General features: G+C 36.0%; 2 protein-coding genes across 2 annotated transcripts in view; one reads left to right on the top strand and one right to left on the bottom strand.

Moving 5' to 3' along the window:
- The window catches only part of LOC105205489 (calpain-C), a 30,363-nt gene extending 13,342 nt beyond the window's left edge, over positions 1–17,021 (top strand). The window contains exons 3-16 of the mRNA XM_039454704.1: positions 1,655–1,724; positions 4,817–5,099; positions 13,419–13,605; positions 13,681–13,755; positions 13,866–14,035; positions 14,281–14,453; positions 14,629–14,723; positions 14,803–15,035; positions 15,530–15,699; positions 15,826–15,884; positions 16,138–16,285; positions 16,372–16,488; positions 16,580–16,638; positions 16,727–17,021. Coding sequence (XP_039310638.1) covers positions 1,655–1,724; positions 4,817–5,099; positions 13,419–13,605; positions 13,681–13,755; positions 13,866–14,035; positions 14,281–14,453; positions 14,629–14,723; positions 14,803–15,035; positions 15,530–15,699; positions 15,826–15,884; positions 16,138–16,285; positions 16,372–16,488; positions 16,580–16,638; positions 16,727–16,753 — 1,866 coding nt within the window. The 3' untranslated portion in view covers positions 16,754–17,021. The remainder of the gene's footprint in view (positions 1–1,654; positions 1,725–4,816; positions 5,100–13,418; positions 13,606–13,680; positions 13,756–13,865; positions 14,036–14,280; positions 14,454–14,628; positions 14,724–14,802; positions 15,036–15,529; positions 15,700–15,825; positions 15,885–16,137; positions 16,286–16,371; positions 16,489–16,579; positions 16,639–16,726) is intronic.
- Positions 17,022–17,278: 257 nt separating this feature from the next.
- The window catches only part of LOC105205498 (dipeptidase 1), a 98,761-nt gene continuing 91,423 nt past the window's right edge, over positions 17,279–24,616 (bottom strand). Inside the window, exons 2-8 of the mRNA XM_011174867.3 lie at positions 23,754–24,083; positions 22,447–22,579; positions 22,160–22,348; positions 21,692–21,894; positions 20,728–20,888; positions 20,306–20,435; positions 17,279–19,871 (exon numbers count right to left, since the gene is read on the bottom strand). Coding sequence (XP_011173169.1) covers positions 19,740–19,871; positions 20,306–20,435; positions 20,728–20,888; positions 21,692–21,894; positions 22,160–22,348; positions 22,447–22,579; positions 23,754–24,083 — 1,278 coding nt within the window. The 3' untranslated portion in view covers positions 17,279–19,739. The remainder of the gene's footprint in view (positions 19,872–20,305; positions 20,436–20,727; positions 20,889–21,691; positions 21,895–22,159; positions 22,349–22,446; positions 22,580–23,753; positions 24,084–24,616) is intronic.

Genomic DNA, 24,616 nt, shown 5'->3' with positions numbered 1-24,616 from the left:
CAACGATCCTGCGGCATTTATTACGCAACTTGCACGATGAGACGAGAAACGAGCGGGCGGCAGGTGAAGTCGTCGACGCGTAACCGGGGTCTTTTCTGCTTACCGAACGAGACATTGCGTGGCCGTGCATCGCCGCGTCGAATATGATTGCAACAAAAGTCACTGACAGCCATACATTCCTATGACAAGGTTAACAATTGCGTGGGGAACGCGTGCGTCGTGTACATACGTCGCGCTTTTAACACAATCACCGAAAGATCGTCCTCGCGGATTATGATTTGAGTCACGATCGTGCCATCGACCGGAAATACACGCCGAAAGAGGATGGTATTACGCTAGCGCGGGATGCAACAGTTGGAGAACAGTTATTTAATATGGCCCCGATTATTGCGATACGGTGCTTCGCGTCGTTAGTATTTAACATTTCTCCATTTGGCACAAGGTTACATATTCGAAGCCCGTATGTGATTATTTTAATTTCTTTGGACTGTATAATTATGGTAGACATTCCAGCAAAAGCTAACAGAATGTAAATGCTTTAGAAATTTTTTTACAAGCTGTATGAAAATTACGTTGGCAAATTATAGTGTGAACGGCTGCAATGTCTCATTAATCGCGACAAGCTTACTTATCAAGGATTGGGTATCTAAGAACCACATTGCAAATGAGATTTTACTTTATTTTGCTTTTAGTTTAATAGGATAATCTACCATACTATATTTGTATCTTTTATATATATATATATATATATATATATATATATGATTTAAACATTATAAATATGTAAAATTTTATAATTTTGTTACAATATTTATTTATTTTATTTAAAATTTTTTGCGCATTTAATTACTAATTTTTAAGTATAATTGCTTGGATTCTTATTACATGAATAAAATTCTATTAAATAAATATAATTCTGCTTTAACGAAAATTATTAAAGCGCGAATGATATAAGATACTATGATGATTGCAATTTTTTATTGCAGAACCATTCATTACATCAAATAAGACATGAGTGCAATAATAAAAATGTAAATTTTATACAACAATATATTTGATACTCCAAATTGGTTAATTAATCATAATTAAAATGCAATGAATTACAAGCGAATCGTTTCGCTTGGTTTGAAGGAACTTTGCCTATTAAATATTCATGTTGAGAGAACTAACAGCGCAATTCGTGAATCATGAACGCATCAATAGAAAAATATGCAACGAGAATCACTATTCTTCCTAACCCGTATAATGTGTAGACCTGATTCACATTGAGCTACTCTATTATGCTGGATAAAAGGAAATGCGCAACGGAATTTTTATGCAATGACAAATAATGTGCTGCGTTCCAATAAGTTTAGTAATATATATAATGTAGCATAATTTTATGTAATCGACATTACATCAGGCTCTAATTCATTTATAAATTACACTAATTTTTTATATATAAATGCGTGTGCATGTGCGTGCGTGTATGCGTTCACTCTTTGTTATTACACTCTTTACTTCAACATTTTATTTTTGTTGATATTTTATCTCTAATTTCCTTTTTTCGTATTAAACAATGTATATTTTTATTTGCAAAAAGTCGCTTAAAAGTTTATTAATTATTAACGTCGACTGAGCAGAAAGAGAGTGAAGATAATTTTCTTTGTTACAGGAATTGTGCAATCGGCCTATCTTCGTTAGCGATGCGCCGGCTCAGTTCGACGTTATTCCTGGGAAGATGGGTGAGTATCGGGTTATTTATAAGAGATAATTCTACTTTAAGTAAACTTGTATGGAAAACTTGTGACAGAGCGCAGTAAAATGAAACATAGAAGAATATATTCTAAAAACGTCACCAAAATAAAACGTGCATAAATAAACGACGTAAGAAAGGCATCCGCATATGATAGAACTGGTGGTTCCGCTTTTGCCTTTCCTCCTGATCCCGGCAGTATAGAATTTTCTCGATAGACATAATGATATGTTGTGTTCTTACACGTGTTTGAAAACCTTGGCTTCCACCTAACTCCCTTTCTTCTTACGCGACGAAAGGTTACGCGAGTTCACTACCACGAGTTTATAATCGAATATTAAACTTTCACAGCCGCCTGTTACTTAAAGCCCGACAGAGTATCACGTTATAATAATTTATGTAAAAGAAATTATTTAATAAACAGTGACTGATCAAGAAAAATGTTATTCGAGAAATTTGTAGTTTCCGTTTGACTTTTTCGTTTTGTAAAATAACGTAGGTATTTTATTCTTTTCAAGATACGCAACTGTAAAATACACATTTTTCTGTAACTGAGCAATGTCTGTTGCAAAAAAATCTCAACTGCTTTTTTGTTACTCTTAGATGTTACAAGTATTTATAACCAGAAGAGTAAGAGTTGAATTTTAATTGCAGTGACATGATATTGGTATTTCTATGTTGCGTATCGGATGTATATACGTGCGTAATTTTATCGTAGACGATATCAATTAAGTTATTAGGAAAGCGGTCACATACTGTCGACGTTACTTCTTGAACGAGAAGATGTATAACATTATAATTAACTTAATGTAGATAATATTCGCAATTAAATGGCTTAGGATGACACCGAGGGTATAATTGTAATCAAAACTTAGTCGTAATCATTTTCTGACAGATGTAACATTTGATACATACATACATACATATACATATATATACATATATTTAGAACTCGGTACATATTAATTAAATTAGAAAGTTGCGCTAAGCACTTGTACGTTCAACTTACTCGAGATCGTATTTCGCTAATTATTATCCTGAAGATAGTAACACTTGTTAAATGTTACGTATCACATTATTGAAATTGGATTTTCTCTAGGTATATATAAATACTGCGACAAGAGATTCACAAATAAAATAATAAATAATGTTCTTAATAATTTTGTGATTTAGTATCGATCAGATATACTATCGCGCTTGAAATTCTTAATTTCTACCGAGAGCAGGAAATCCGAACGAAGAGAGGAAACCAAACCAGTTTCCAGCTCGCTACTAGTATAGATTGACAGATAATAACCACGACACTTTTATAATACGCCATGATTATTATAATTAACTTCCACATTCTTGAGGAAGAAATTTTTTTATTTCTTTTTAAGAAAAAGATGTAAATTAATTTAACTGCTATTAAGTGCATTATTATAATTTACGCTTTTTATTTTAAATCATAATACTTTATTACAAGTATAAAGATATATATAAAATATAGTTTACTTTTATATATAGTTTTAATTTTATTCATTCATTCATTCATTCATTCAGATATACAGTTATTATATATTCTATTTTTATTGAAATAAACTTTGGTTTTTCATCAGTTTAGTTTTTATCGTGCCTGCTGCTTATTGTAATGTATCGCAACGATACACTTGTTCTCCTCGGATTTTGCTCTGTCTCTGAATGTTTACGACTACCGATTCAGGAAATTAAAACGGAATACGAGCTTTACCTCGAGCTAGTGCACCACGGATCGTTCTGCAACGTAATCTCTTCCGCGGTTCGGATATAATTCACGAGTGATGCACTGAGCCGCCGGAAGTCGAGCGCCCTCGAGTAAGCCATGCGGGCGCATTCCTCAAGATATAACTGCGTTCGCTGCAGCACGCGGGGGGGAGGGGGAGGGAAACGTGTCCCGTTAACGTGTACGCAACAGCACGCACAGTCAAGTAAGATGACGACATGTAATAATTTGTACCGACCTACATAACTGCACTCCAAAATTCGGCGATCTACCTTCGCGTTCTGGTGTGTCGGCGGGCCTATCTTTTGATCGATTGCAATAAATCTTATCCGAAATAGAGAGATACTTTGAATATATCACAGAGTAAAGGAACTGGAAGAATTATAAAAAGTTATATATTAAAATTATTTTGCCAATTTTTGAGAGAAAGTGGTACGTTCCAAAGAAAAAAGTCAGACGATAAGAAAATAAAATGAATAATTATGATTAATTAAAATGATAATAAATGTTAACAAGAGAAAGTGATAACAAATTGCCTTATTACTTAGAAGCGTAAAAAATAAAACTGTTATTCGCGTTCTCTTTAAATGTTCCTCTAAAGGCTAACCAAAACGTAATACGAGAGTCATTATCGAAAGTGGGCAATGTAAATCCGTGTCTGGGCAATTTGTTCTCATTTTCCTCTCTTTCCTTCCATTGAATGACAAAAAGTCGGTAAAAGCGCACGCTCGATCAGCGATTAGACCTTCGAAAACGAAAGTAAAGTGAATGACTGCAGCAAGATACAGCGCAGTGTCGTTCTTGAATCCTAGACAAATTTTCTCACGACATTAAGACACATTTAACGAACATTACCGAGCCATTCCACTTTTCATCATCCTTAGAAAAGAATTTATTTCTCTCAATCATGCAATTTGCCAATTAAAGAATGTTGAACATTAGATAAATTAAAATTGTACGCTTATTAAGAATTTCGTGAAAGAACAATAATAATGGCTATTTTGAAGTGAAATTGAGATTGATTCTGACAACAAAAATGGTTACACATTATATATGTAATACATTAAAAATCTTTTAATTCTTTACATTTTTCTTATTTAGTATTTACTTCTCAGACTTTTGCATACCGTTTCATTTCTTCCACAAGATTAAATCTGTGATAAAATCATTAAACAAAAGTGGAATAATGAAAAAGCGGCTGCAAGAAGTTTACCAAAGACATATTTGCATAATTTCTTACTAAGAATTGTTTAAGACAAAATGCTTCCTTTTTTTAGTTTATGCAACATATAGAGTTTATAAACAAAACGTTTTATAAAATATTATTGTTTTATTTACAGGCGACAAATGGCTGGTGTCCTGTCTAGGAGTGTTACACCTGAGCAAGGGTCTATTCTACAGGGTGGTACCAGCAGACCAGGGTTTCGGTAGCGGTGGAGAACCACCGGGCTCACCGACCGCAGAATACGCCGGGGTGTTCAGGTTCCGATTGTGGTGGTGTGGCGCGTGGGTGGAGGTTCTCGTCGACGACAGATTACCAGCGGTTCACGGAAGATTGGCCTTCGTACAAAGTCGCCATAGCGATCAGTTCTGGCCGGCGCTGCTGGAGAAAGCGTACGCCAAGTAAGTTTTCTTCGATCGTTTTTTACGTCGGATCTTCACGGGCAAATGAATCCGCGGGTAGATAAACCAGAAAGATCTCATCTGCAAGAAATATAGCGCTTTGTTGACCCAGATAAAACAGATGACTGAGGAGAGTTATTTATTGATGAGTTAAGCGATTATGTGGCTCTGGCCTCGATTTTCTTCATGCTCTTTTCCAGGTTAATATGTAAATTATACCTTTTACTTGATACAAATACTATCTTATCTAACGTAAAAAACCTACTTGAATTGCTCTCATTAATTAAATTGTTCCATTAGATTCAGAAAATCTTTTTAGGTAAACCGTAGCCACAAAATATAAAGTGACGATACAATAGATTTGCACAGTAATTTTTAAGCGATGAAAGAGCTTGATAAAAGAGGATGTAGATTTTTATCGATGCATGAGAAATTTTCTAACTGTCTAATTTAACCAACGAGCACTTTCGTTCGTTAATCTTTGATCTCCGCACAAGATCATAGAAGTAGAAAGACGAGACGTTGCGTTCTTAACAACGAAGGCAATTTTTGAGCCAGTTTGAGACGAACGGCGAACTGCCGTGGGCGGCGTAGGCGTTCACCAGGTGGCTGTTCAAGGTGAACTCGCGCGCGAAGATCGACCTCAGTGCGTTCGATCGATGAACCTCGATCTCCTCGAGTAGTATGCGTGAGTGCGAGCTGTCGATAGCTTGAAGTGTTATTCTAAATTTAGCTACAAACTTTGAACGCGTTAGATGGAACCATACAAGGAGATGATGAATTAACAATGAATCATATTTTCTCAAAATAGCAAGATATCTTTACGTTGCATTATCATTTTTGTAAAATTATTAGTATATAAAGTTAACAAATTACGAAATAGTCTGCAAGAAATGTAACTCAAAAATGAACCATATAAGTGGAGATTAAAAGCTTTCATTGCACGATTTTGTATTATAGCTACCTCTAAAATGAGCTTACATGATCATGAAGAAACGGGATTTTGTATGCATTAAATTTATAATTAATGTGGTCTATTGCGGCACGAACATATCGTGGTTTTGCTCATCTTGTAGTTTGACAAGCGAAGCGAAGAGAGAAAGAGAGAGAGAGAGAGAGAGAGAGAGAGAGAGAGAGAGAGAGAGAGAGAGAGAGAGAGACGATGATGTTGAGCCCGTTTGGGCTCAACGACGGACAGAAACTTCATACCGCGACTTCATCTCGCGATCCGTTGAGATCCATGGCGCGAGTAATCGAGGCGCGCGATCTCTCGCCACGAGATGGAAGATGAGTTTACGCGGACGGACGGACGACGATGACCGGTTCTGTCGGAGGTCCTTGCTCCTCTTCTTAATCTTCCTCTGATGACCGTACGTACCTTCTCTCTACCATTTCCTTTCCCTCGTTATCCCCGTCTTGCCCATCCTCTCTCTCTCTCTCTCTTTCTCTCTCTTTCGTTCTTTCTTTTTCTTCTCAATTTCTTGCCCCATCGAGTGAGTGCAAACCCCCGCCTGGGCGTTGCTCTCGAAACTGCTTGCAAGGTGATGGCATCGAAAAGAAAGATGACCTCGTCCCTCGCCAGACAAAAGGGATCCGAGAAAATAAACGACGATCGAGAAACGATTATTTAGCCTTGCACAAAGTTACGTCGAAAATTTTGCTTGTATATTCCTTTGCTTATCTATTGTCTTCAGATAATCGAGAGAAAATTACCTATTTCGATGAAATAAGTAGTGTTAGTTTTCTCATTGTGGGAATGGACTGTTCTAAGAGTATTGTGTAATTTACTCTGCAAAATTGATATTGCATTGTCAGACAAATATATATATATATATATATATATATATATATATATATATATATATATATATATATATATAAAATTATAGAACACGTGGATATTACATTCTTTATTCTTTATTATTAAATTTTTCACTTGATGTGCGTTTAATTTAATTTCTTATGCATAATTTTACAGTGATATAAAATATTTGTTAAAATACTTGTTTAAAAGAATAATTATAAGAAACGGTATTAAATTAAAGCATAACGCATTTTGAATGGCAATGGAGCATTTAAACATAAAAGAAATTCACTCAAATTTTATATTTAATAAATTTAAATTATATTAAAAGTTTATACATACCGCTGCTAATATTAAACAGTCGTTAAGACGAAGCTGTTAAAAAGTTCTGAATGAGGCTAGGTAATTGCAGGGTTTTCACACTGTTTAACTATATCTATTTAAATAATGATGAGTTTCATGAATATGTGCATTCGTTACGGTCGAGGAGGATCACGTACTTGGGTGCTTAAAATAAAAAAAAGACTTAGTTATTTTTCTTATAAGTATACTAAGGCCGCATCGTTTGCGTAAGGCGTAAATAATACTAATCCGCATAAATCTCGGCTTCTAACAAAACACCACACTAGCAAATAGTAATATGTTTCCAGTTAACAACCGTGAACGTACTTTGCTATAATTTCATCATCAAACGCACCACTTTTACGTCACAATACTGCATACACGTGCGTAATGAGAGATCGTAGCTGCGCTTGGCTTTCTTGGTGAAAGCAGAACAGGATGATGACGGGTTTCAAGCGGGAAAAATTGCGTTATCTTTACAAGAGGTGTTCATGCAGTGCTGCACATATAACTTTTTTATTTAAAATTATTTTTACGGGCATGATAATACGACGTGTTATTTTATATAAAATCTACATGTAATTTAAAAAAATTCATTATTGTTATACCACGTTTGCAGTATACACTACTAATTAATAATATAGTCTTTCCAATCTTACAAAGTAATAATAAGATCTTTTTAAATGTCCACGTCGTATTATCAATACGTCCATGATGTACGACTCATTCAATTGAATTCAAGTTTGATTTTTGAATTACATATAATATGAAGTGACGAGCGTGATATGTATAGTATTTCATTTCTATATATGTTGGACCGACTATGAAACATCAGTTGCATACTGGCGAGGTCGCGGCTTGTTAATAATTGATCGCATGTTGCAGATTCTCGGCGACTTCCGCCCATCAGCGTTGAAATATACATCACGGTTAATTGATGCCGCAGCTTTGATTTAAAACGCAATTTGAAGCTCTGCTAAAACGACCTTACTCGCAGAAATATAATTTTCTTTTGCAAGTGTCGATCGTAATTACGATTACGATAATGATTGCGCGATGATGGAAATATTATGAGTGACCCTACACGTGCTGCAATACTTGCAGGTTGCGAGTTATGCGCGCGTAATAAGTTTAGTGCGATGATGTTTATGGTTCCGTGTATGTCAGGAAACATCGCATCACGCATACGCCTGGTAGATTTTACTGTAAAAAATTGTACAGCGTAATTTCAGTTATTACAGTATGGAATAATCACGCGGCGCATCATACAAGCGACTAGTTGAATAATTCAGTCATAATGTAATTCCTACTCTGTGTCCCATAACTATACGTGTTAAATTATCACGGAAGATTATATCAATTGTCAAATGCATTTATCAATAGCGTGCAGCGCATTTTGATATATTCGCAAGCCGTGTTGATTTTTTGCGTAATTATTTGAGCGAACGTTGCAAGATCGTTATGCATCGATCGTAACGAGCGCGATTATACCGTGCGATAGATTGTTAGCGCAAAACAAATATGGATTGCTCGATTAATAGCACCGGTCACCGAGGAAGGCTCAATTTATAGACGTATCATCGACACACTTTCGCATCTATGTCTTACATTTCCTGATGGAATATGTGGATATGTCGCCGTGATATGTCGACGATGAATTAATTCTGCAACAGTGTCACGTCGCGTACGTGAGCCGATAAATATCTTAACGATGACACACATCGGACGAAAAATCGACGAAGAACGAGCGGGAGAGAAAGAGAGAGAGAGAGAGAAAGAAGCTCATTCGTCGACCTTTCCTCTTTCACCGCGACCCTGCTGTGAATCTGGCTGATCCGGAACGATTGGCCAGCTTTATTAAACCAGTAGCGGCATCGAGAATCGGTTAGAAAGCTTGTGCGCTCCTTCGCGTGCCAATATGCGCAAGAGTATGCGCAACATGCCTCTCTGTCGATTTCCATTAGAAAACATCGCTTGGCTCCCCTCGGATCTCGCTCGGCCGAACAGACCCCTATCGTTGCTCGCATATTTCATTCGTTTTGTAGAAAGTTGTGTTGAAAAATATCATAAATTGCGCGAACACACCCGTGGAATGGAAAGTAATTGCGTACGGAAATTAAAATTTCGAGCAGTGAAGAAAGTATTTGTTTTCATAAGTATACTCCATAAAATAAAAAAAAAGTTTTTTATATTTTTATGTAATGTCTTTTATAATATTTAATTATACAACTATACATCTCATTTGTATTAATATTAAATTTTTATCAAATTACTGTATTTGTCAGATTGATTGATTTGCTGATTTAATAAAATGCAAGTTTTTAATTTGTATTTAAATTTGTATTTAAAGGCATCGTCTAATCGTATAATTTTAATATATTTTTTGATGTTTTTAAGCAGAACACCATATTTGAAGTAAATCCGATTTAAAATACAAGATTTATACTTGATTTGCTGAAAATATAAATATATTAATGATGATTAAATTTCGTTGAGAATAAATTTCTTATGTAATTTTTGGATTTATCTTTCGTACAAAAAGTGTCACGCATTCGCAAAGTTATACTTCTGAGATATGTATTTACGTAAGAAGTAGCAATTTGTACATTTCAGTATTAAATATATGTTTGCAAATGCGTCATATGTAACAGCGGATCTCCATGACAGTTCTCGACACGTGTTTTCTCAATTTTAACTCCGGATCGAAGACACTCGACCCGAAAAGAAATCAGACAGCGATATTTCGCCGAGATATTTCATCGGGCCGATCGTGCGTTGAACGCGCGTGACTCGCGTGCACGCAGCACGCTTGGCGCGAGAGTGTGCCTGGTGAGGGTACACAGGGCTCCGATACTTTCACTCGGCAAGTAGTCGGTATCGCTGGTTGCCAGCAATGGATCGGAGGTCAGTGCACCGGTGACCACAGTCCATGCTCGTATCCGCGAGCGCAAAACGGCCACGAAAGCATGCCGATAATCCCTTGAAGGTGGATGCTCGCCGGTGCGGACAGCTACAAGTCGATCTTGCCCCGTTCGGCTCTTCGGTATCGTTAGGATCGCGGTGTTCGTATGTTCGTAAGCTCATGCGAGTCATCGTGCACGCTAGATTCGCTAAGCGGTTGAGTTACTTCTCGATCGCCGCTTTCTATATGCGCGAGAAAGATATGCCAAGCGCTTACGTAAGAGAAAATAGAGCGAGATCCAACTGACAGACCAAACGTGACGTGCGCGCGTATGAAAAGTTGTTGATTGAGAAACGAAACGCAAGTAAAAAGTGTTGCCGATGTCGCAAGACGTGCAACAGAATTTATTAATGATATTCAGCGGACCGGAAATATTGTAACAGAGTGATCATGACCGGTTGCTGAATACCTTGCTATTAATAAGTAGATGCCTTGAATTTCTGACGTACTGCCTGTTTCTTATGCATATATATGCAAATATGTTTTCAATATTACTTTTCACATTATATAAATAATAAATATACTATTAATAGGACACTGCTTATAATTCATTTCATATTATTACTTTGCGATAATAAATGTATATCATAATCTTTTTTAATAGATCTTTTTAATAGAAATTTTTTAATAGAGCGTTATTTTGATTCAGATAGTATACAATTTTTGTATAAAATTGCTGATTTGCTTGAAGGTTAGAAGAATGTGTTAAAGGGAGACGACTAAAAATAAAACAAATATAAGCACTTGTTAAATAAATATAACAAGCGGAATCCAGTGGATTATTCTCTAGATTCTCCGATGAACAGTTTTATGAGCGAAAGGAGAGCAATTTTCCGATTATACATAATCATCTAGTCACGCAATGATCCCAAGGATGCTACTGCGAGAGTAGGATATAACGATTACTTAGTAATAGCGGAAGGTGATTGACAACGATGACGTAGATGATTGGTAATAGAGCGAGGCAACGCGACAATGACGTTGCATATACGCGTGCGACTGCATCGCTCCGTTAGACAAACGCGGAACGGAAGTGCATCAACAGGCAAACGTGCTGCTAACCGTTGAGTCACAAAGTGACAAAGACAGAGTTACGTAGCCACCACGGTTGCACCTTCGGTCGAAAGTGCGGTGACCCCTTTACTTGAACTCTCGCGCTTCTCTATGTTACCGACATTTACCCAAGATGAAATTTGTTATTGATTGATTTCATTATTTGTTGATTGTATTTAATAAAAATTTTATTGAAATTTGTTGCATAATATTTATGAAAAGATTATGTAACCTCATTACGCTCCATCTTCTAATTTATTTCTTCCAATCAATGATTCCGATGGAAAAGGAATGATTTCGTTATATAATTTCGATTAAACACGCAATAATGCTTTTTTTCTGAATTATCACTACACAATGTTGATTAATCGCGTGGATAACAAACTTCGCATTGGACTTACTGTTTTATAGGAAGAGGCGTGGTGGGGGGAAGCAGAAAGAAGCAAAGAGTTGACTGCAACACCGATCCATTTGTACGCTCGGAATCTTTTCCCCTGGGTGTTACGTATGTTTTCCTTGAGAAAATACCCAGGTAACACCCGCGATCGTGCGTGTGAATGGTTACGGTTTCCAGATTGACTCGAACACGCGCAAACCGCACGCGCGATAACAAAGAAAAGGCGTTTGAAACGAAGCGAACTGTGCGAGCCCCGTTATCTCCGGAATGTTAATTCCCGCAGGAACGGCATATGCAAGGAAGATAATATCGTTTACACGTATACATATATACCCCCTTGATCTTACTTCGAGTTCCGACAGGTTCGCCGAGCATCTTCGTGACCCTCTTCTTCTATTTCTCTCCACCATCATCCTTTCCCCTACTCGCGCGTCGCATAGGTCAGGAACGGTCCCGCATAAAATACTAATTACATTTTCCATTAGATTCGATATTGAAAGTTTCGTTATCACTGGAGACTATTTGGATACCAGCGACTATGGAACGTTAATGAAATTACGTTTCTTCTTCGAATTCCATGTGGAAGATTATTCCGAGCATGTTCTTACGCTTTGGTTTCAACATATTTGTACGTTGATATTTATTTTGTAAGATATTTCTACGAGATTTCTCGACTATGTGTAAAAGAAAAAAATATGCTCTTTTTATAAATACTTATTAGATTAGATTTTTTTTATCATAGTTGAAATTTTTTTTTCATTTGAAATCGTGCGAAATTGTGAAAAAAATATATGTAGTTAATAATTTGTATTATTAAATTTCATTTCAAGTTTGCTGTAAATATTGAGAACGGTCCAAAGATTTTAATAAGAATTTTATTTATATTTAAATGCATTATATTTCTCAAACATCGATGCTATTAATTAATAGCGTTATGCTTAAGACGTCAAATTAATCAAATTTCATATTCATTTGAATAGAAGTGCTCATAATAATACGACGTGAAAGTGTTATGCACTTTCTTACAGAGTCAATAATCAATTAGCAATTTTATAATATTTCTGGACGGAAGTCTGATTGCGACATTGCCGTATTTAGACATCGATTCTTCACATTGATTCGATGAAAGCGGTTCTTACGTAGTTCATAATGGCGTGTAGTGTAATGTAGTGTCAGTGCTGGGAGGTCGTTAGGGGAAAAAAATCCGACCCATCCGCTTTCCCTCATCCGACCAAGTACCCAGCGATTAAGAAAGTCTATATACCGTGTGTTTTCTCTGTAGCACCGATGCAATAGTGTGAGAAATCGCCGATCAATCTTTACCGTCACGATAAACTCGTGGCTGATGAGCGATGGAAATTTTATTAGGCTTAATGCACGTCATTTGTTATTTCGTTGTTATTTTGAGATCGACAATTATTTTTTCTGCGTATTTCTGCGTTTGCTCAGTTATTTATTACTCCTATATCTCAGGTGCTCTAACAAGCAGCACGAAGAAATACAGAATTAAACGCGGATTAAATCTAATGATATCGAATTTTTATTATTAAATATTATATTACGTTTTATAATATTTTTACTTATATGTAAAGCTTATTAGAAATATTCATAGATTTAATTATTTACGTAAGTTTATTCGAAATGTTTCATGCTTTTTGATTAGCATTTTTATTGATTGAAATGATAAATTGCAACTACTAAGTAAAAAAAAAAATGTCTTATACATATAGAAATATGAAATAATTTGAATATTATTTTCAGACTTCACGGTTCTTACGAGGCACTCAAATATGGTACATTATTGGATGGCTTGTCTGATCTCACGGGTGGTATAACCGAAAGTATCGCGATTCGCCAGGATCCCACAGCTTGTGGACGAGCGTTGTCGAAACTGTTGGATATGACGTCTCTTATCACATGTACAGTAAATAATAATCAACAGCAACAGGTACAGAATGTTTCAAAGAGATACAGCTCAAATTCTTTTCATCTTTTATTTTCACACACGTGTTTTCTATTTTAGATACGTGCCAGTACTGAGAAGCTTGCCAATGGTATACAAATGGGAATCAATTACAGATTATATGCGATTGAGAGGGTCAGTATATCAGTCGCATTCGGCACTTTTATGTATATAAATTATGAGAACAAGAGAGTGAAAGATAATGAAAGATATTTGAAAGAATGATGTTGATCTCGTTGTTGTAGGTGGAAACTTTTGGAGGGGAAGCAGTGCAATTAGTAAAATTAAGGAATCCTCTTGGGCCCGGCGGGGAATATGTCGGTGCCTGGGCGAGAGGTGGACTTGAATGGGATGAAGTACCAGCAATGGAAAGGGAACGGCTAGCTGTAAGAAATATGGCCGAAGGAGAATTTTGGTAAGTACACGAAAAGATGGCGTATAATTCATAACGTATCGTAAACGATAGATCGTGAAAGATTTCTTAAGTCGGCTAAGATGAAAAATATTGTGTTATTCTTTTTCATTGAATTATACAAGTTACAAGAAAACTTGGAATTAGAGATGTCATCGAGTAGTCCCGGCAATTAATATGCAAGATAGATTCTCAAACTTTGCTGAAGCTATGAAATGTTGTTCTATAAATGTCGTTACGGTTTGCAGGATATCATACTCAGATTTCGTCAAGACGTTTACTCACCTGGAAGTTGTGCATCTGGATGCTGAAACTTCGAGAGACGAACCGTCGTTACACAGTAAACACACTTGGCAAATGAAATTGTATCAAGGCAGTTGGAGGAGAGGTGTCACCGCAGGAGGATGTCGAAATAATCAAGGTTCGATTATTGCGTCACTCAAAAGTCTGCGTGTTATCATTAATACTATCATTGAAATTACAATTACAAACGCAGAAAGCGATCGCTTAACTCAAAAGTTTAACTTATATTATTTAGTTTAATCAAGTTATATAAATAAATAGCTAACGATATGTTTTTTTCTTACTTTATACAGAAACCTTTCATATAAATCCACAGTTACATCTGATTCTAAGCGAGATGGAGGAAGTAATTGTTTCGTTGAATCAGCATTCAATTATGGAGCCAAAAGTAAGAAACTTTTCCAGAATATCGCGCATCTAAAGTGTTTCATCAAATTAATTTATCAAATTGATTTTTTCATTTTCAGGTGATCGGCTTCACAGCGTACACGTTACCGAAGAATAGTACCGAATCGATAAACAAACAGTTTTTCAAGAAGAACAAGTCCTTAGTTAATTCTCAATACACGAATAGTCGGCAGGTGAGCCACAGGTGTCAGCTGGAACAGGGTGGTTACCTGCTGGTACCTACGACCTTCGAGCCTACTCAAGAAACGAGTTTCACGTTACGGGTCTACAGCAGTAAGCCTCTAAAACTCAAGTAGGTATATGCATTTGCCGATGTGTCATATACTCGTGCGAGGCGACACAAAGGATCGAAATGGTCGCCTTGGTGCATTTAATGTGCAGCATACATTAACTCACGCGAGGATATGTCATACGTCCGTCTTCAATTATATTTTTAAAACTTTCTTTCGACTGTATTTCAACGGAAAGCAATTCAAATCATTGCTTCTTCCGAGCACACATTTTTTTTGTTAAGAAAACGCAATACATCAAATATTTTTTTAGTGAAACAATTTACTGCCCTTGTTTAAGTATTTTCTATCAGCTATTATTTTTTCTTTATTGCGCGTGTATATAATTAATTTGTAATATATTATTTTACCATTAAAATTGCTTTTTTTAGGATTTAAAATACGTGTAAAATTTCATTTTTGTATTATTACGCATTAATATGTTTTGTAAACTAGAATAAAAGAGTGAATGGTAAGATTCTGTTTTCTAAACATGTACGATTTGTCAATTTTTCAGATTGTTAGACACTCCGCCATCGTTAATGAAATCCGCAATTGTTAAGGCGCCTCCTCTCGAAGGAAAAGGTTTCTCTCAATACGAAGCTGTGTTTCTGCAGCTTGCTGACGAGCACAGAACCGTAAACGCCTTCGAGTTGCAAGAGCTTTTAGAAGCCTGTTTACCGAATGGTACGACGTGCCATCGCTTCTCTCTTTCCCTGTTGTAAAATATATATATAGAAAATCTTTCGAAAAGTAGAAGGCACTAAAATGTGCAATGTTAATTTATATAAATGCTTTCTCTTTAATTTCTAGATTATATCAAGAGCTGTGCCTGCATGGAAGTCTGTCGACAAGTAGTGCTCACTATGGATGTATCCTTTAATAACAATCGCATTTTTTTTAGACTGTATTGAATCCAGACTTTTTCGACATCCACAAATGTGTCTGTACACAGGCTTTTATTTGATAAATGTTTGCATAGTCAGTTTTATGCTTAAACAATTAATTTAATTAACTCACATCAAGTAATTAATTTTAAATAAAATCCTTTGCCCATTTTTTTTGTTAAGATAATGGTCAATGTATAAACAATAATTTCCTTACATTTATTGTATCTATAAACAGAGTTCTGGGAGTGGTCGGTTGAAGTTTAACGACTTCAAAGATCTTATGTGCAGTTTAAAGTACTGGCAAGCTGCTTTTAAGAATCACACGAAGGAAAAGACGGGTATACTTAAGGCGGAGAGACTGCGAGATGCCCTATTGGAAGTTGGTACGTAAAAAGAAAATGTAATACAGCATAGTGCTGTAGAACAAACGTTCCATTTTATCGTCGTCTAATCAAAACTTCTATTACAGGTTTCCAATTGAATACAGATGTATTGTCCATTTTAATCCTTCGATACATGAGAAAAGACGGTACTCTTCGATTCGGCGACTTTGTCTCGGCGATTTTACATTTGAGCGACGCATTTGGTACGAGACTAGCTCGATTAGCTTATATGTATAATCTGATTTAAATGCTCTTAAATATTTTGTATTAATTGAACTTTTTTTATTTACTCAGGAATATTCGAAAGCAAGGATCCTTTGCAAAATGGCACGATAAAATTAAGCTTGTCAGAGGTACATAAAAGTCCTATCAAGATATAATATTTTGCTTTTATAATTACGAATTATAGAAATTATACTAAATTACGGATTTTGTTTGCAGTGGCTGAGATCATCTCTGATGTGTTGAAATGTCGGTCAGCGTAAATCATGTACCTTATGAATCGTCTGTAAATAACATTTTCTTCATTCGACATTAGATGTAAGTTTTAGCCATATTAACGATTAGTGCCCATCTATTTACACTTTGTAAAATAATATCATTGTCTTTTACATTATCACTGATCGTCATTCCTTGTGTAATTATTATACATTAAAATTAAAAAAACTATGTATGATACGTCATTTGTATAAGAATAACGTACTGGAAAATAATAAAGTTAAGTTTATTTTGCATAGTTCACGTGTACCTTTCATTAGATCTTGTTTATATTTAATTTATAGGTTTAACAAGCTATGCATTTTTTCCGAATAAATATAAGTATAAACAATATAAATTTTTTTTTGTTCAATTGCATAAATTATTAAGTGGCAGGATATTCAGAATTGAAAATTATTAAATCAAAATCAGATGTTTTTTGAAATTTAAATATATATGTTAGCAAATAAAGACTAATATATGCATGTGTATCGGAGAAGAAGGAATATAGTAAAATTACAATAGAAACATTTATTTATAGAATTCGTTCGAGAGATACAACGAAACTTTGATATCCTAGAATTTATTACCTACTCCAAACGGCGGAGTGAGGTATAATCCGCGCAAACTGATTAATTTCTTGCCCGAGTCGTCGACTCGATTCTCACACTCGGTTCTGATCGTGAATTTCATCCTGCGCGAATTATATAATAAGTGCACACGAGACACAGATAGGTGGACGGCGATATGTGAAAATTACCAGGAACAAACTGACGCAAAAGCGATCTCGTCCGGATACTCGAGTGGTTATTCCAGGCAACTTCAAATGTCCCGTCTTTAGACTTTAGATGATGCTTTGATCAAGGATACTGCCGGCTGCGTTTTAACGATAGATCGCAGGCCAGCATATAATGCGTCGAAAAACACGTACGTTATCAATTATGTTCTCATCGATATTTGTCACTGCGAGCAACATCTTTAGAATATATGTGACACTTGATCTGACCTCCATAACTCCGAGTTTCGTTGTGAGAAATTTGTGCAAAGCTAGAATAGTTATTGCTGTATAAAATATGAGTAGCTTTAATATTTTACTTTGATATGTGTAAGTATGAGTTTTGACGTTAACAAGTCTGGAAATAGATTTGTTTATTGGCATATAATTTTAATAACTTGGAATTACTGCAATTTAAGAACTTTGGATAATTTTATAGTTTTCAAATAACAGTTAAAAAGATAATGTTAGTGTGTTGATATCTCATTACATTCATTAATTATAGACACATATTTTAAATTATATTTTTGAAATAATAAAATAAGAAATATTCAGAGAGATCTTTAACAGAATATTTAAAAAAATTTATTAACTTTAAAAAGATCTAATTATAGAATTACACTTATCCTTTGATATATGCGGTTTTTATAAATCTATAAATAATTCTTCCGTTTATGTGATACTGTTTTTATGCCGTTTCAGTTTCACGCGATCTTTTTAGACATCAGAAAATGTAACTTTTACGATATTTATTGAAATTATTTCAGATCAGAGAGTCTTTATTTGATTGTATCTATTACATCGACTGATTACTTCAGAGTACAGTACTGACAGTTATAAGATAGAAAATTTTAAATTATTTTTCTTAATTTTTAATATTGTTATTTTTATGCAAATATGTAAAATGAATATTTTTACAATTCACATAGATTTTTTTCTCTTGCACATTTTTTTTCATATTGGCAAACTCCATTTACGCGAACTCCATTCTCAATCACGTAAAAAAGACCACGTAGAACGGATGCTCTGCGTAAATCAAAGGACCAATACATACATATGTGCAGTTCAGAAATAAAAATGCGTTATTTTAAACGAAACCATTTAATTCTTTTCGTGTAAAAATATAAATTCTTTAACCTAACGTAATGCAATCAATCTGGACAAAATCAGGCTTCGGACAATAAACTATAACAAATAAAAAAGTTTACAAATGCAAAGAAAAGATTTCAGAATTTTGTTAATTATGAGCGTCACGTATGCTGCTCGCAGGAACACGACATCGATTCTTCCTTCTACAAACATCCGCTTTGTAGAGCACGTGTTTTCGTCGGTGCAATGAGGGGAAGGAAGACGTTCAAAGGTATACAGCCGGGGTTCACAGTTTCACACACATATTACGATCGTTTCCAAGAGAGGAAGACATCGAAGTTTAGAAACAGTCTCGTGCATCAGTAAAATGACGCTTTATCTTCACGCGAATATTGGATGGCGCATCGCTTATCGTTTAGATATTTACATGATCGTGAAGATATTTGCAGCAAGATAGCGTAGATCTTAAAGTAATGACCAGCCTGTTAACGATTCGCTAGAATTTTATCAAGTAGAAAAGTCTGTTTGCGTATTACGGGTAATTAATGGCGACGAACAGATCAGAACTAAATGTTGCAATTTGTGATTCTATCGTGTTTACAAATAGTGTCGCTATATGTATATCGAAGAAGCATGGTTGAGGTTCACACTGGAAAACGAATTATTTCTACACACATTTTCCGCTATTATTAACATTTGATTTTTCTAAATGCAAAAAGATTACTGCCACTTACGTTGAACGTTTGATATTTTTATGATTATTTATAGACAACGCATAACTTCCGATTACTTTTTAATATAACGTGAGAATGTTACCTTCCTTTAAATAAAGCGTAATCGATATATCCGCTGTCCGTCGCCTTTGTGAAACAGGTATCGAGGTAGGTTTATTTTGAGCCTTTGCAAATGTCGACGTTCAATTGAGCTTTCGCACGAGGTTCGAAGAACTTTTGCGAGCATAGAGATCATAGTGAACGAGATAATCAAATTTTCTCCTTTAATCCGCGCTCTTGGTGCGACCGGTTGTCTTCCGGCCATGCCCATCTGTGCGGAATGGTCGTGCTGGCATAAGATTAATTCGCGTGTCGTCGGGCAGTGCGTACAGCCGATCGATCAGACTTCCGTGACCCTTTGCACGGAGTTAATATCCAGAGCACAGTTACCGATCGTGTCGGGCGAGTCTGGAAGATATTCCTCGAGCGGCGTAATCCCCGCCGTTCTCAGCTCGTCCCTCACGCGCTCCACCTGATTTAATATTGTTAATATTAATGTCATCGTAAAAATATTAATGCCATCGTAAAAGATATAATGCCGTACTACCTTACAGAATTATCATGCTATTTATAAGAAGAAGGGAACTTTTCCTACTTAGAAAAATGATTTAATGAGATATTCTTTTGTCTCATTTTTTTTTATGCTTATGAATTGCTCGTGAATCGCGAACAAAATAATAATAATGATCGTTGAGTAACGAAAATTTGTTATTACCACTTTTCACGCTTGTTAAATATTAAAGGGCGACAATTTATGAGCACGAGGAAAGCTATATAGTTGCGCGCAGTCGTGTAATGTAGCGAGACTAGCAATACGCATTACTACGGTAGAAATATGACGGTATTAAGGTCCGCCGTAGGGTATGTGTACGTACAACCGCACCTTAGACCTTAATCGACTCTAACCTGTGTGAGGACCCGCAGTAAATTCAAGCCGGCGACTTTCTTTAGGTCGAGCACGTTCCACTTGCCACTCCGAAGAAGTTCAGCGAATAGTTCGGGATACTTCGAGACATCTTCGAGACCACGAGGAGTTCTACGGAGAGAGGAAGTAGTTTCACACGCAATTAGAAACGCGATTTTCATTTTTTATTCACTGCGAAGAAAATCAGGATAAAATAATTTACTGAAGATTAATTTGTCAAAGCAAAGGATCGAGCTTTCTGCGATAGTTGACGTTGTAGGGATTGTGGATAATTGAATTTCAGCTTAAGTTACTGAAGCAATATCGTACATGCAAATTGTATGAGGATCAAGGCATGGTTCCCGATACATATTTTCAAAGGTATCATTAAGTTTCACGTTGAGCTATCTCGTTTTCAACGTACTTGTTGATGCCGTCGAAATCTCCGCCGACTCCGATATGGTCCACGCCAATCAGGTTTCTAATGTAGTATATGTGCTCGGCCACGTCCGAGACGCTGGCCTGAGGTCCGCATTTCACGAAATAATTGTAAAACGTGACCATTACCAATCCACCGTTATCAGCCTGGAAACAAGCACGTGAGAATGGAGCGCGTAATTCTAGTAGTTGTGCAATTTGAACGTGCCTCGCACCGTCACGCCGGGAATTTCAAGCCAGCTCAATGAGAGGTGTAACACGTAATTTTCCGCTGGCGCACTGGGAAAACTGTATCCTAGCCGCGCCTTTGCTTCGAAAACGAAACGTACAACCCCCGGGGCGACAGAAGAATCGATAGAATCGACGAGCGGCGGAAAGGGAGACCTCGTTATCGCGGTACCACATTCACCGTCGACTCGGTGCCGTTAATTTTCGACCTTGATAATTTGCCTCTTAACGAGCTGGAGTGAACCGGGCGTTCCTTAATAGAGCACAAAACTCAACAATAGAACGGAATCGCTGCCGGTAAATGTTTCGCGCTATTGAACTCCGACCGCTGCCCCAGGATAATTATCTGCCCTCTGAAAGATCGGAGAAGACAGACGAAAAAAAAAAGGGGCCTTTATCTTCGACACATCGCGTTGCTCTTTCGTATCGCCAATTGTCTATTTTCGCGTTTACGAAGTGCGAATTTTGCCGCAAGAATGTCGTTTAGCCCGCATCGGTTGTTCTTATACAATTATCAATGTTGTAATTATTGCACAAAATATTTTGTACAAAAGGAAATGTCATAAAAGAATTTTTACATAATTTTGTTTAAACTCTTGAATTATATCGTTATTAAAAAAAGTATTTTTTTTATCTTCAAGGATAGTTTATTAACGAAAAATAAGATTTAATTAATAATGTTAAATGCATTTTACAGATTGTAAAACTTTTTGTGTACTTACCAGTTGCTTAAGAATATCGTCGGGCACATTTCTGGAGGAATTACAAATAGCGAACGCAGAGGAGTGTGAAAAAATGAGCGGTGCTTTGCTGACTCTTAGAGCAGCTCTCATAGTCGCCCTCGCTGTGTGGCTGAGGTCTATCAGCATTCCGAGCCTATTCATTTCTTTAACTACTGTCTCGCCGAATGCTGTCAGGCCTCCGCCTAAAAGATATTGATGTCGGCATTATTTATACTTCTACAGAATTAAAAAAGACATAAATCCTTGATTATGAAGATTAAGTAACATATATACATAGAAAAATCTCAGAAAAAATATAAATGGAAATATTTTACTTAAAAATTTTTACTGTAGTTTAATTTTTTAACTACTTGTGTATCTATGAATCTTTACGAAATTATAAGTTAGCAAGTTTTAGTTCTGCTCATTCTGAAGAAGATGCTTATTCCAAACTTGCATCTAATTTACCATCTTCATCGTCGTCTTCCACCGACGAACTTCTCGCCCATGGTGTGTTGCAGGTGTGTGTCAGTGTAAGGTACCGTACACCCAGTTGGTAAAGTGTTCTTAAAACGGCTAAACTACTTCCTAGACTATGCCCACCCTCCACTCCAATCAGGGAAGCTATTCTGCCCCTCCCGTGAGCTTCCAAAATCTCTAAAAGTCAGAAATATAGTTGAATAAAATTCGCGCTCTGTCGATCGCGGGATATTATTCTTGAGCATTTTACATATCGCACGGTGAGCTGTACTTACCCGTCGACGATGCAGCGAACTGCATGTGCTGAGAGTATTTTTCTATGAGCCTCTTAATGAGGTCCACCTGTTCCAGAGTCAACTGGACCGCGTTAAGATGCTGAGATTCGCACGGCACGTAAGCGGCCCAAAACTAGAATACGAATCATTAAATATAATTGTCGGAAAAGATTGCGTAGATAGTTTAGAGCAACCATAGTTCTTTCGTATATTTAAAAAGAAACGGTGAGAAAAAATTCCGAGAAAAACGTAGAAAATATGGCATAAAAGAAAGTTTTAAGGAAATATTTTATTCCCTTAAAAAAAAAGTATTTTTAGTTAAAATATAAATACATATTTTAATTTACAATTGTATCACAAAAAATTACAAATTAATTAAAAAATGAAGAAAATATCTTGGCATTATAATAATTCATTATCATACATGTAATGTTAAAATATGCAAAAAGAAATGTTTCGGTCACAGTTATGCAATATCTTCCCTTTACAGGAAAAGAAATGCAAGTTGCTGGAATGCACAATGTTGTTTGCGCTTGAAAAAATTGTTTTATCTTTCGAATTCTTATCTCGCAGAACTTTTCGCGTAATTGTTACATTTTATTAGAATTATATTCTCTTCTCATTATTCTCGTGTAGCATATATACCAGGACAAATATATTTTCATATACAATTTTATTTTAAATTTTATTAGCGAAACAAGTAAAAAGATTCAACGCGAGATTATTATATAGTTATTTATTATTCTTAGTGCGCGCAACAACTATTTCCTTTTAGATCACTACAATTTCTACAATATATGTGTGCGTGCAAGCATGATACCCGCTTAATGCTCGCATCATTCAGACCTAACGAGCTCCTGAGTGCTCGCATGCGACGATAATCGATGCATTCAATCCGTCACGCTCATAATATCGCCGACACCTGAAACTCGCCTAGTCATCTCTAGTATGGTTTCCGCGAAACGTCCGAGCCTAGATTGCTTATTACATTGCATAATAACGTAGCTTTATTCTGGAAAACGTGGTTTTTGCGCGGTCAGTTATTAAATTAATATTTATAAAAGTACTAAAAATGTACTAAGAATATACACATTTTACATTAAACATATAAGAAGCTCAATAGTCAATTTTAATTATGAAAACTGCGGACAAAGATGTAGAAATATTATTTTAGTCAGAGGTTTCCTTCTAAGGAATGCTGATTCCAAGCATTTGATTGTTGAAGAAATTATATTAATAAGATCGTTATATTATTTTATTTTGACATCTCCTTCGATACGCGACTTTGTAATACGCCTTGCAATTACCTGACCGCCGACCATGCCTTGCCGCAGTCTGACGAGATCGGTCTGACTCCAAGCGCTTTTGCTCCAGGGCGCGACTTGACGCAGATCTCTGTCAAAATCGAATTCCGCCAACTGGTTATGGAGGAAATTGCGGATGTTCCACGGTAGGTCATTGTGGCCGTCGATCAAAGGCACCTCAGAAAGAACCTGTCGAACGGTTTCCAATCGCTCACGCGGCGACGTCAGGAGCGCGAGCTCCCCATCCGCTGGACGTGGCCCGACTCTACCCACCCAGGTGCCAATCGACAGTATAATCACGCTTACTGTCCATACACCACTCTGGCCGCCACTCTGCAATAAAATACAGCGGATAACGTGACAGATAATCTTCCATATTTCGATTGTATTTAGAAGATAAATCGATAGCTAAACGCTTGTGTTCAAATTAAATAAACGATATGAATAAATTTTTTTCATTGACAAGTGAAATGTGCGTAATTTTTCAGTAATAATTAGAATGCAATTAATTAGAAATGTAAATGTTAATTAGAAGATATGGCAAAATAATATATATTAATTACAATAATATTATAAATATTACCTTTTTATTAATTTTTGAACTATTATACAGCATTCGCTTTGGGCATTACGCAAAAATAAACTTTTATTCAAATGTGGACGCTGTATATATGACCACATACTCAACAGTCAAAGAGAGTTTTTTTTTTTCTGGGCAATTTGTCAGATAAATTGTTCAGCAGAAAAACGAATGACTTGAAAACGTGTGTGACATAAAACGATTTAATACTATGCCGTGAAAGTTTCTTTGATACATGCATTTAGCACAGCATACGAGAGTAACGTATTGTCCCCGCGGGATTATC

Source organism: Solenopsis invicta, chromosome 11, assembly GCF_016802725.1.
Source record: "Solenopsis invicta isolate M01_SB chromosome 11, UNIL_Sinv_3.0, whole genome shotgun sequence".
Classification (NCBI taxonomy): domain Eukaryota; kingdom Metazoa; phylum Arthropoda; class Insecta; order Hymenoptera; family Formicidae; genus Solenopsis; species Solenopsis invicta.
The sequence above is the reverse complement of the archived record's forward strand: the minus strand, read 5'-3'. Positions and strand labels throughout refer to the sequence as shown.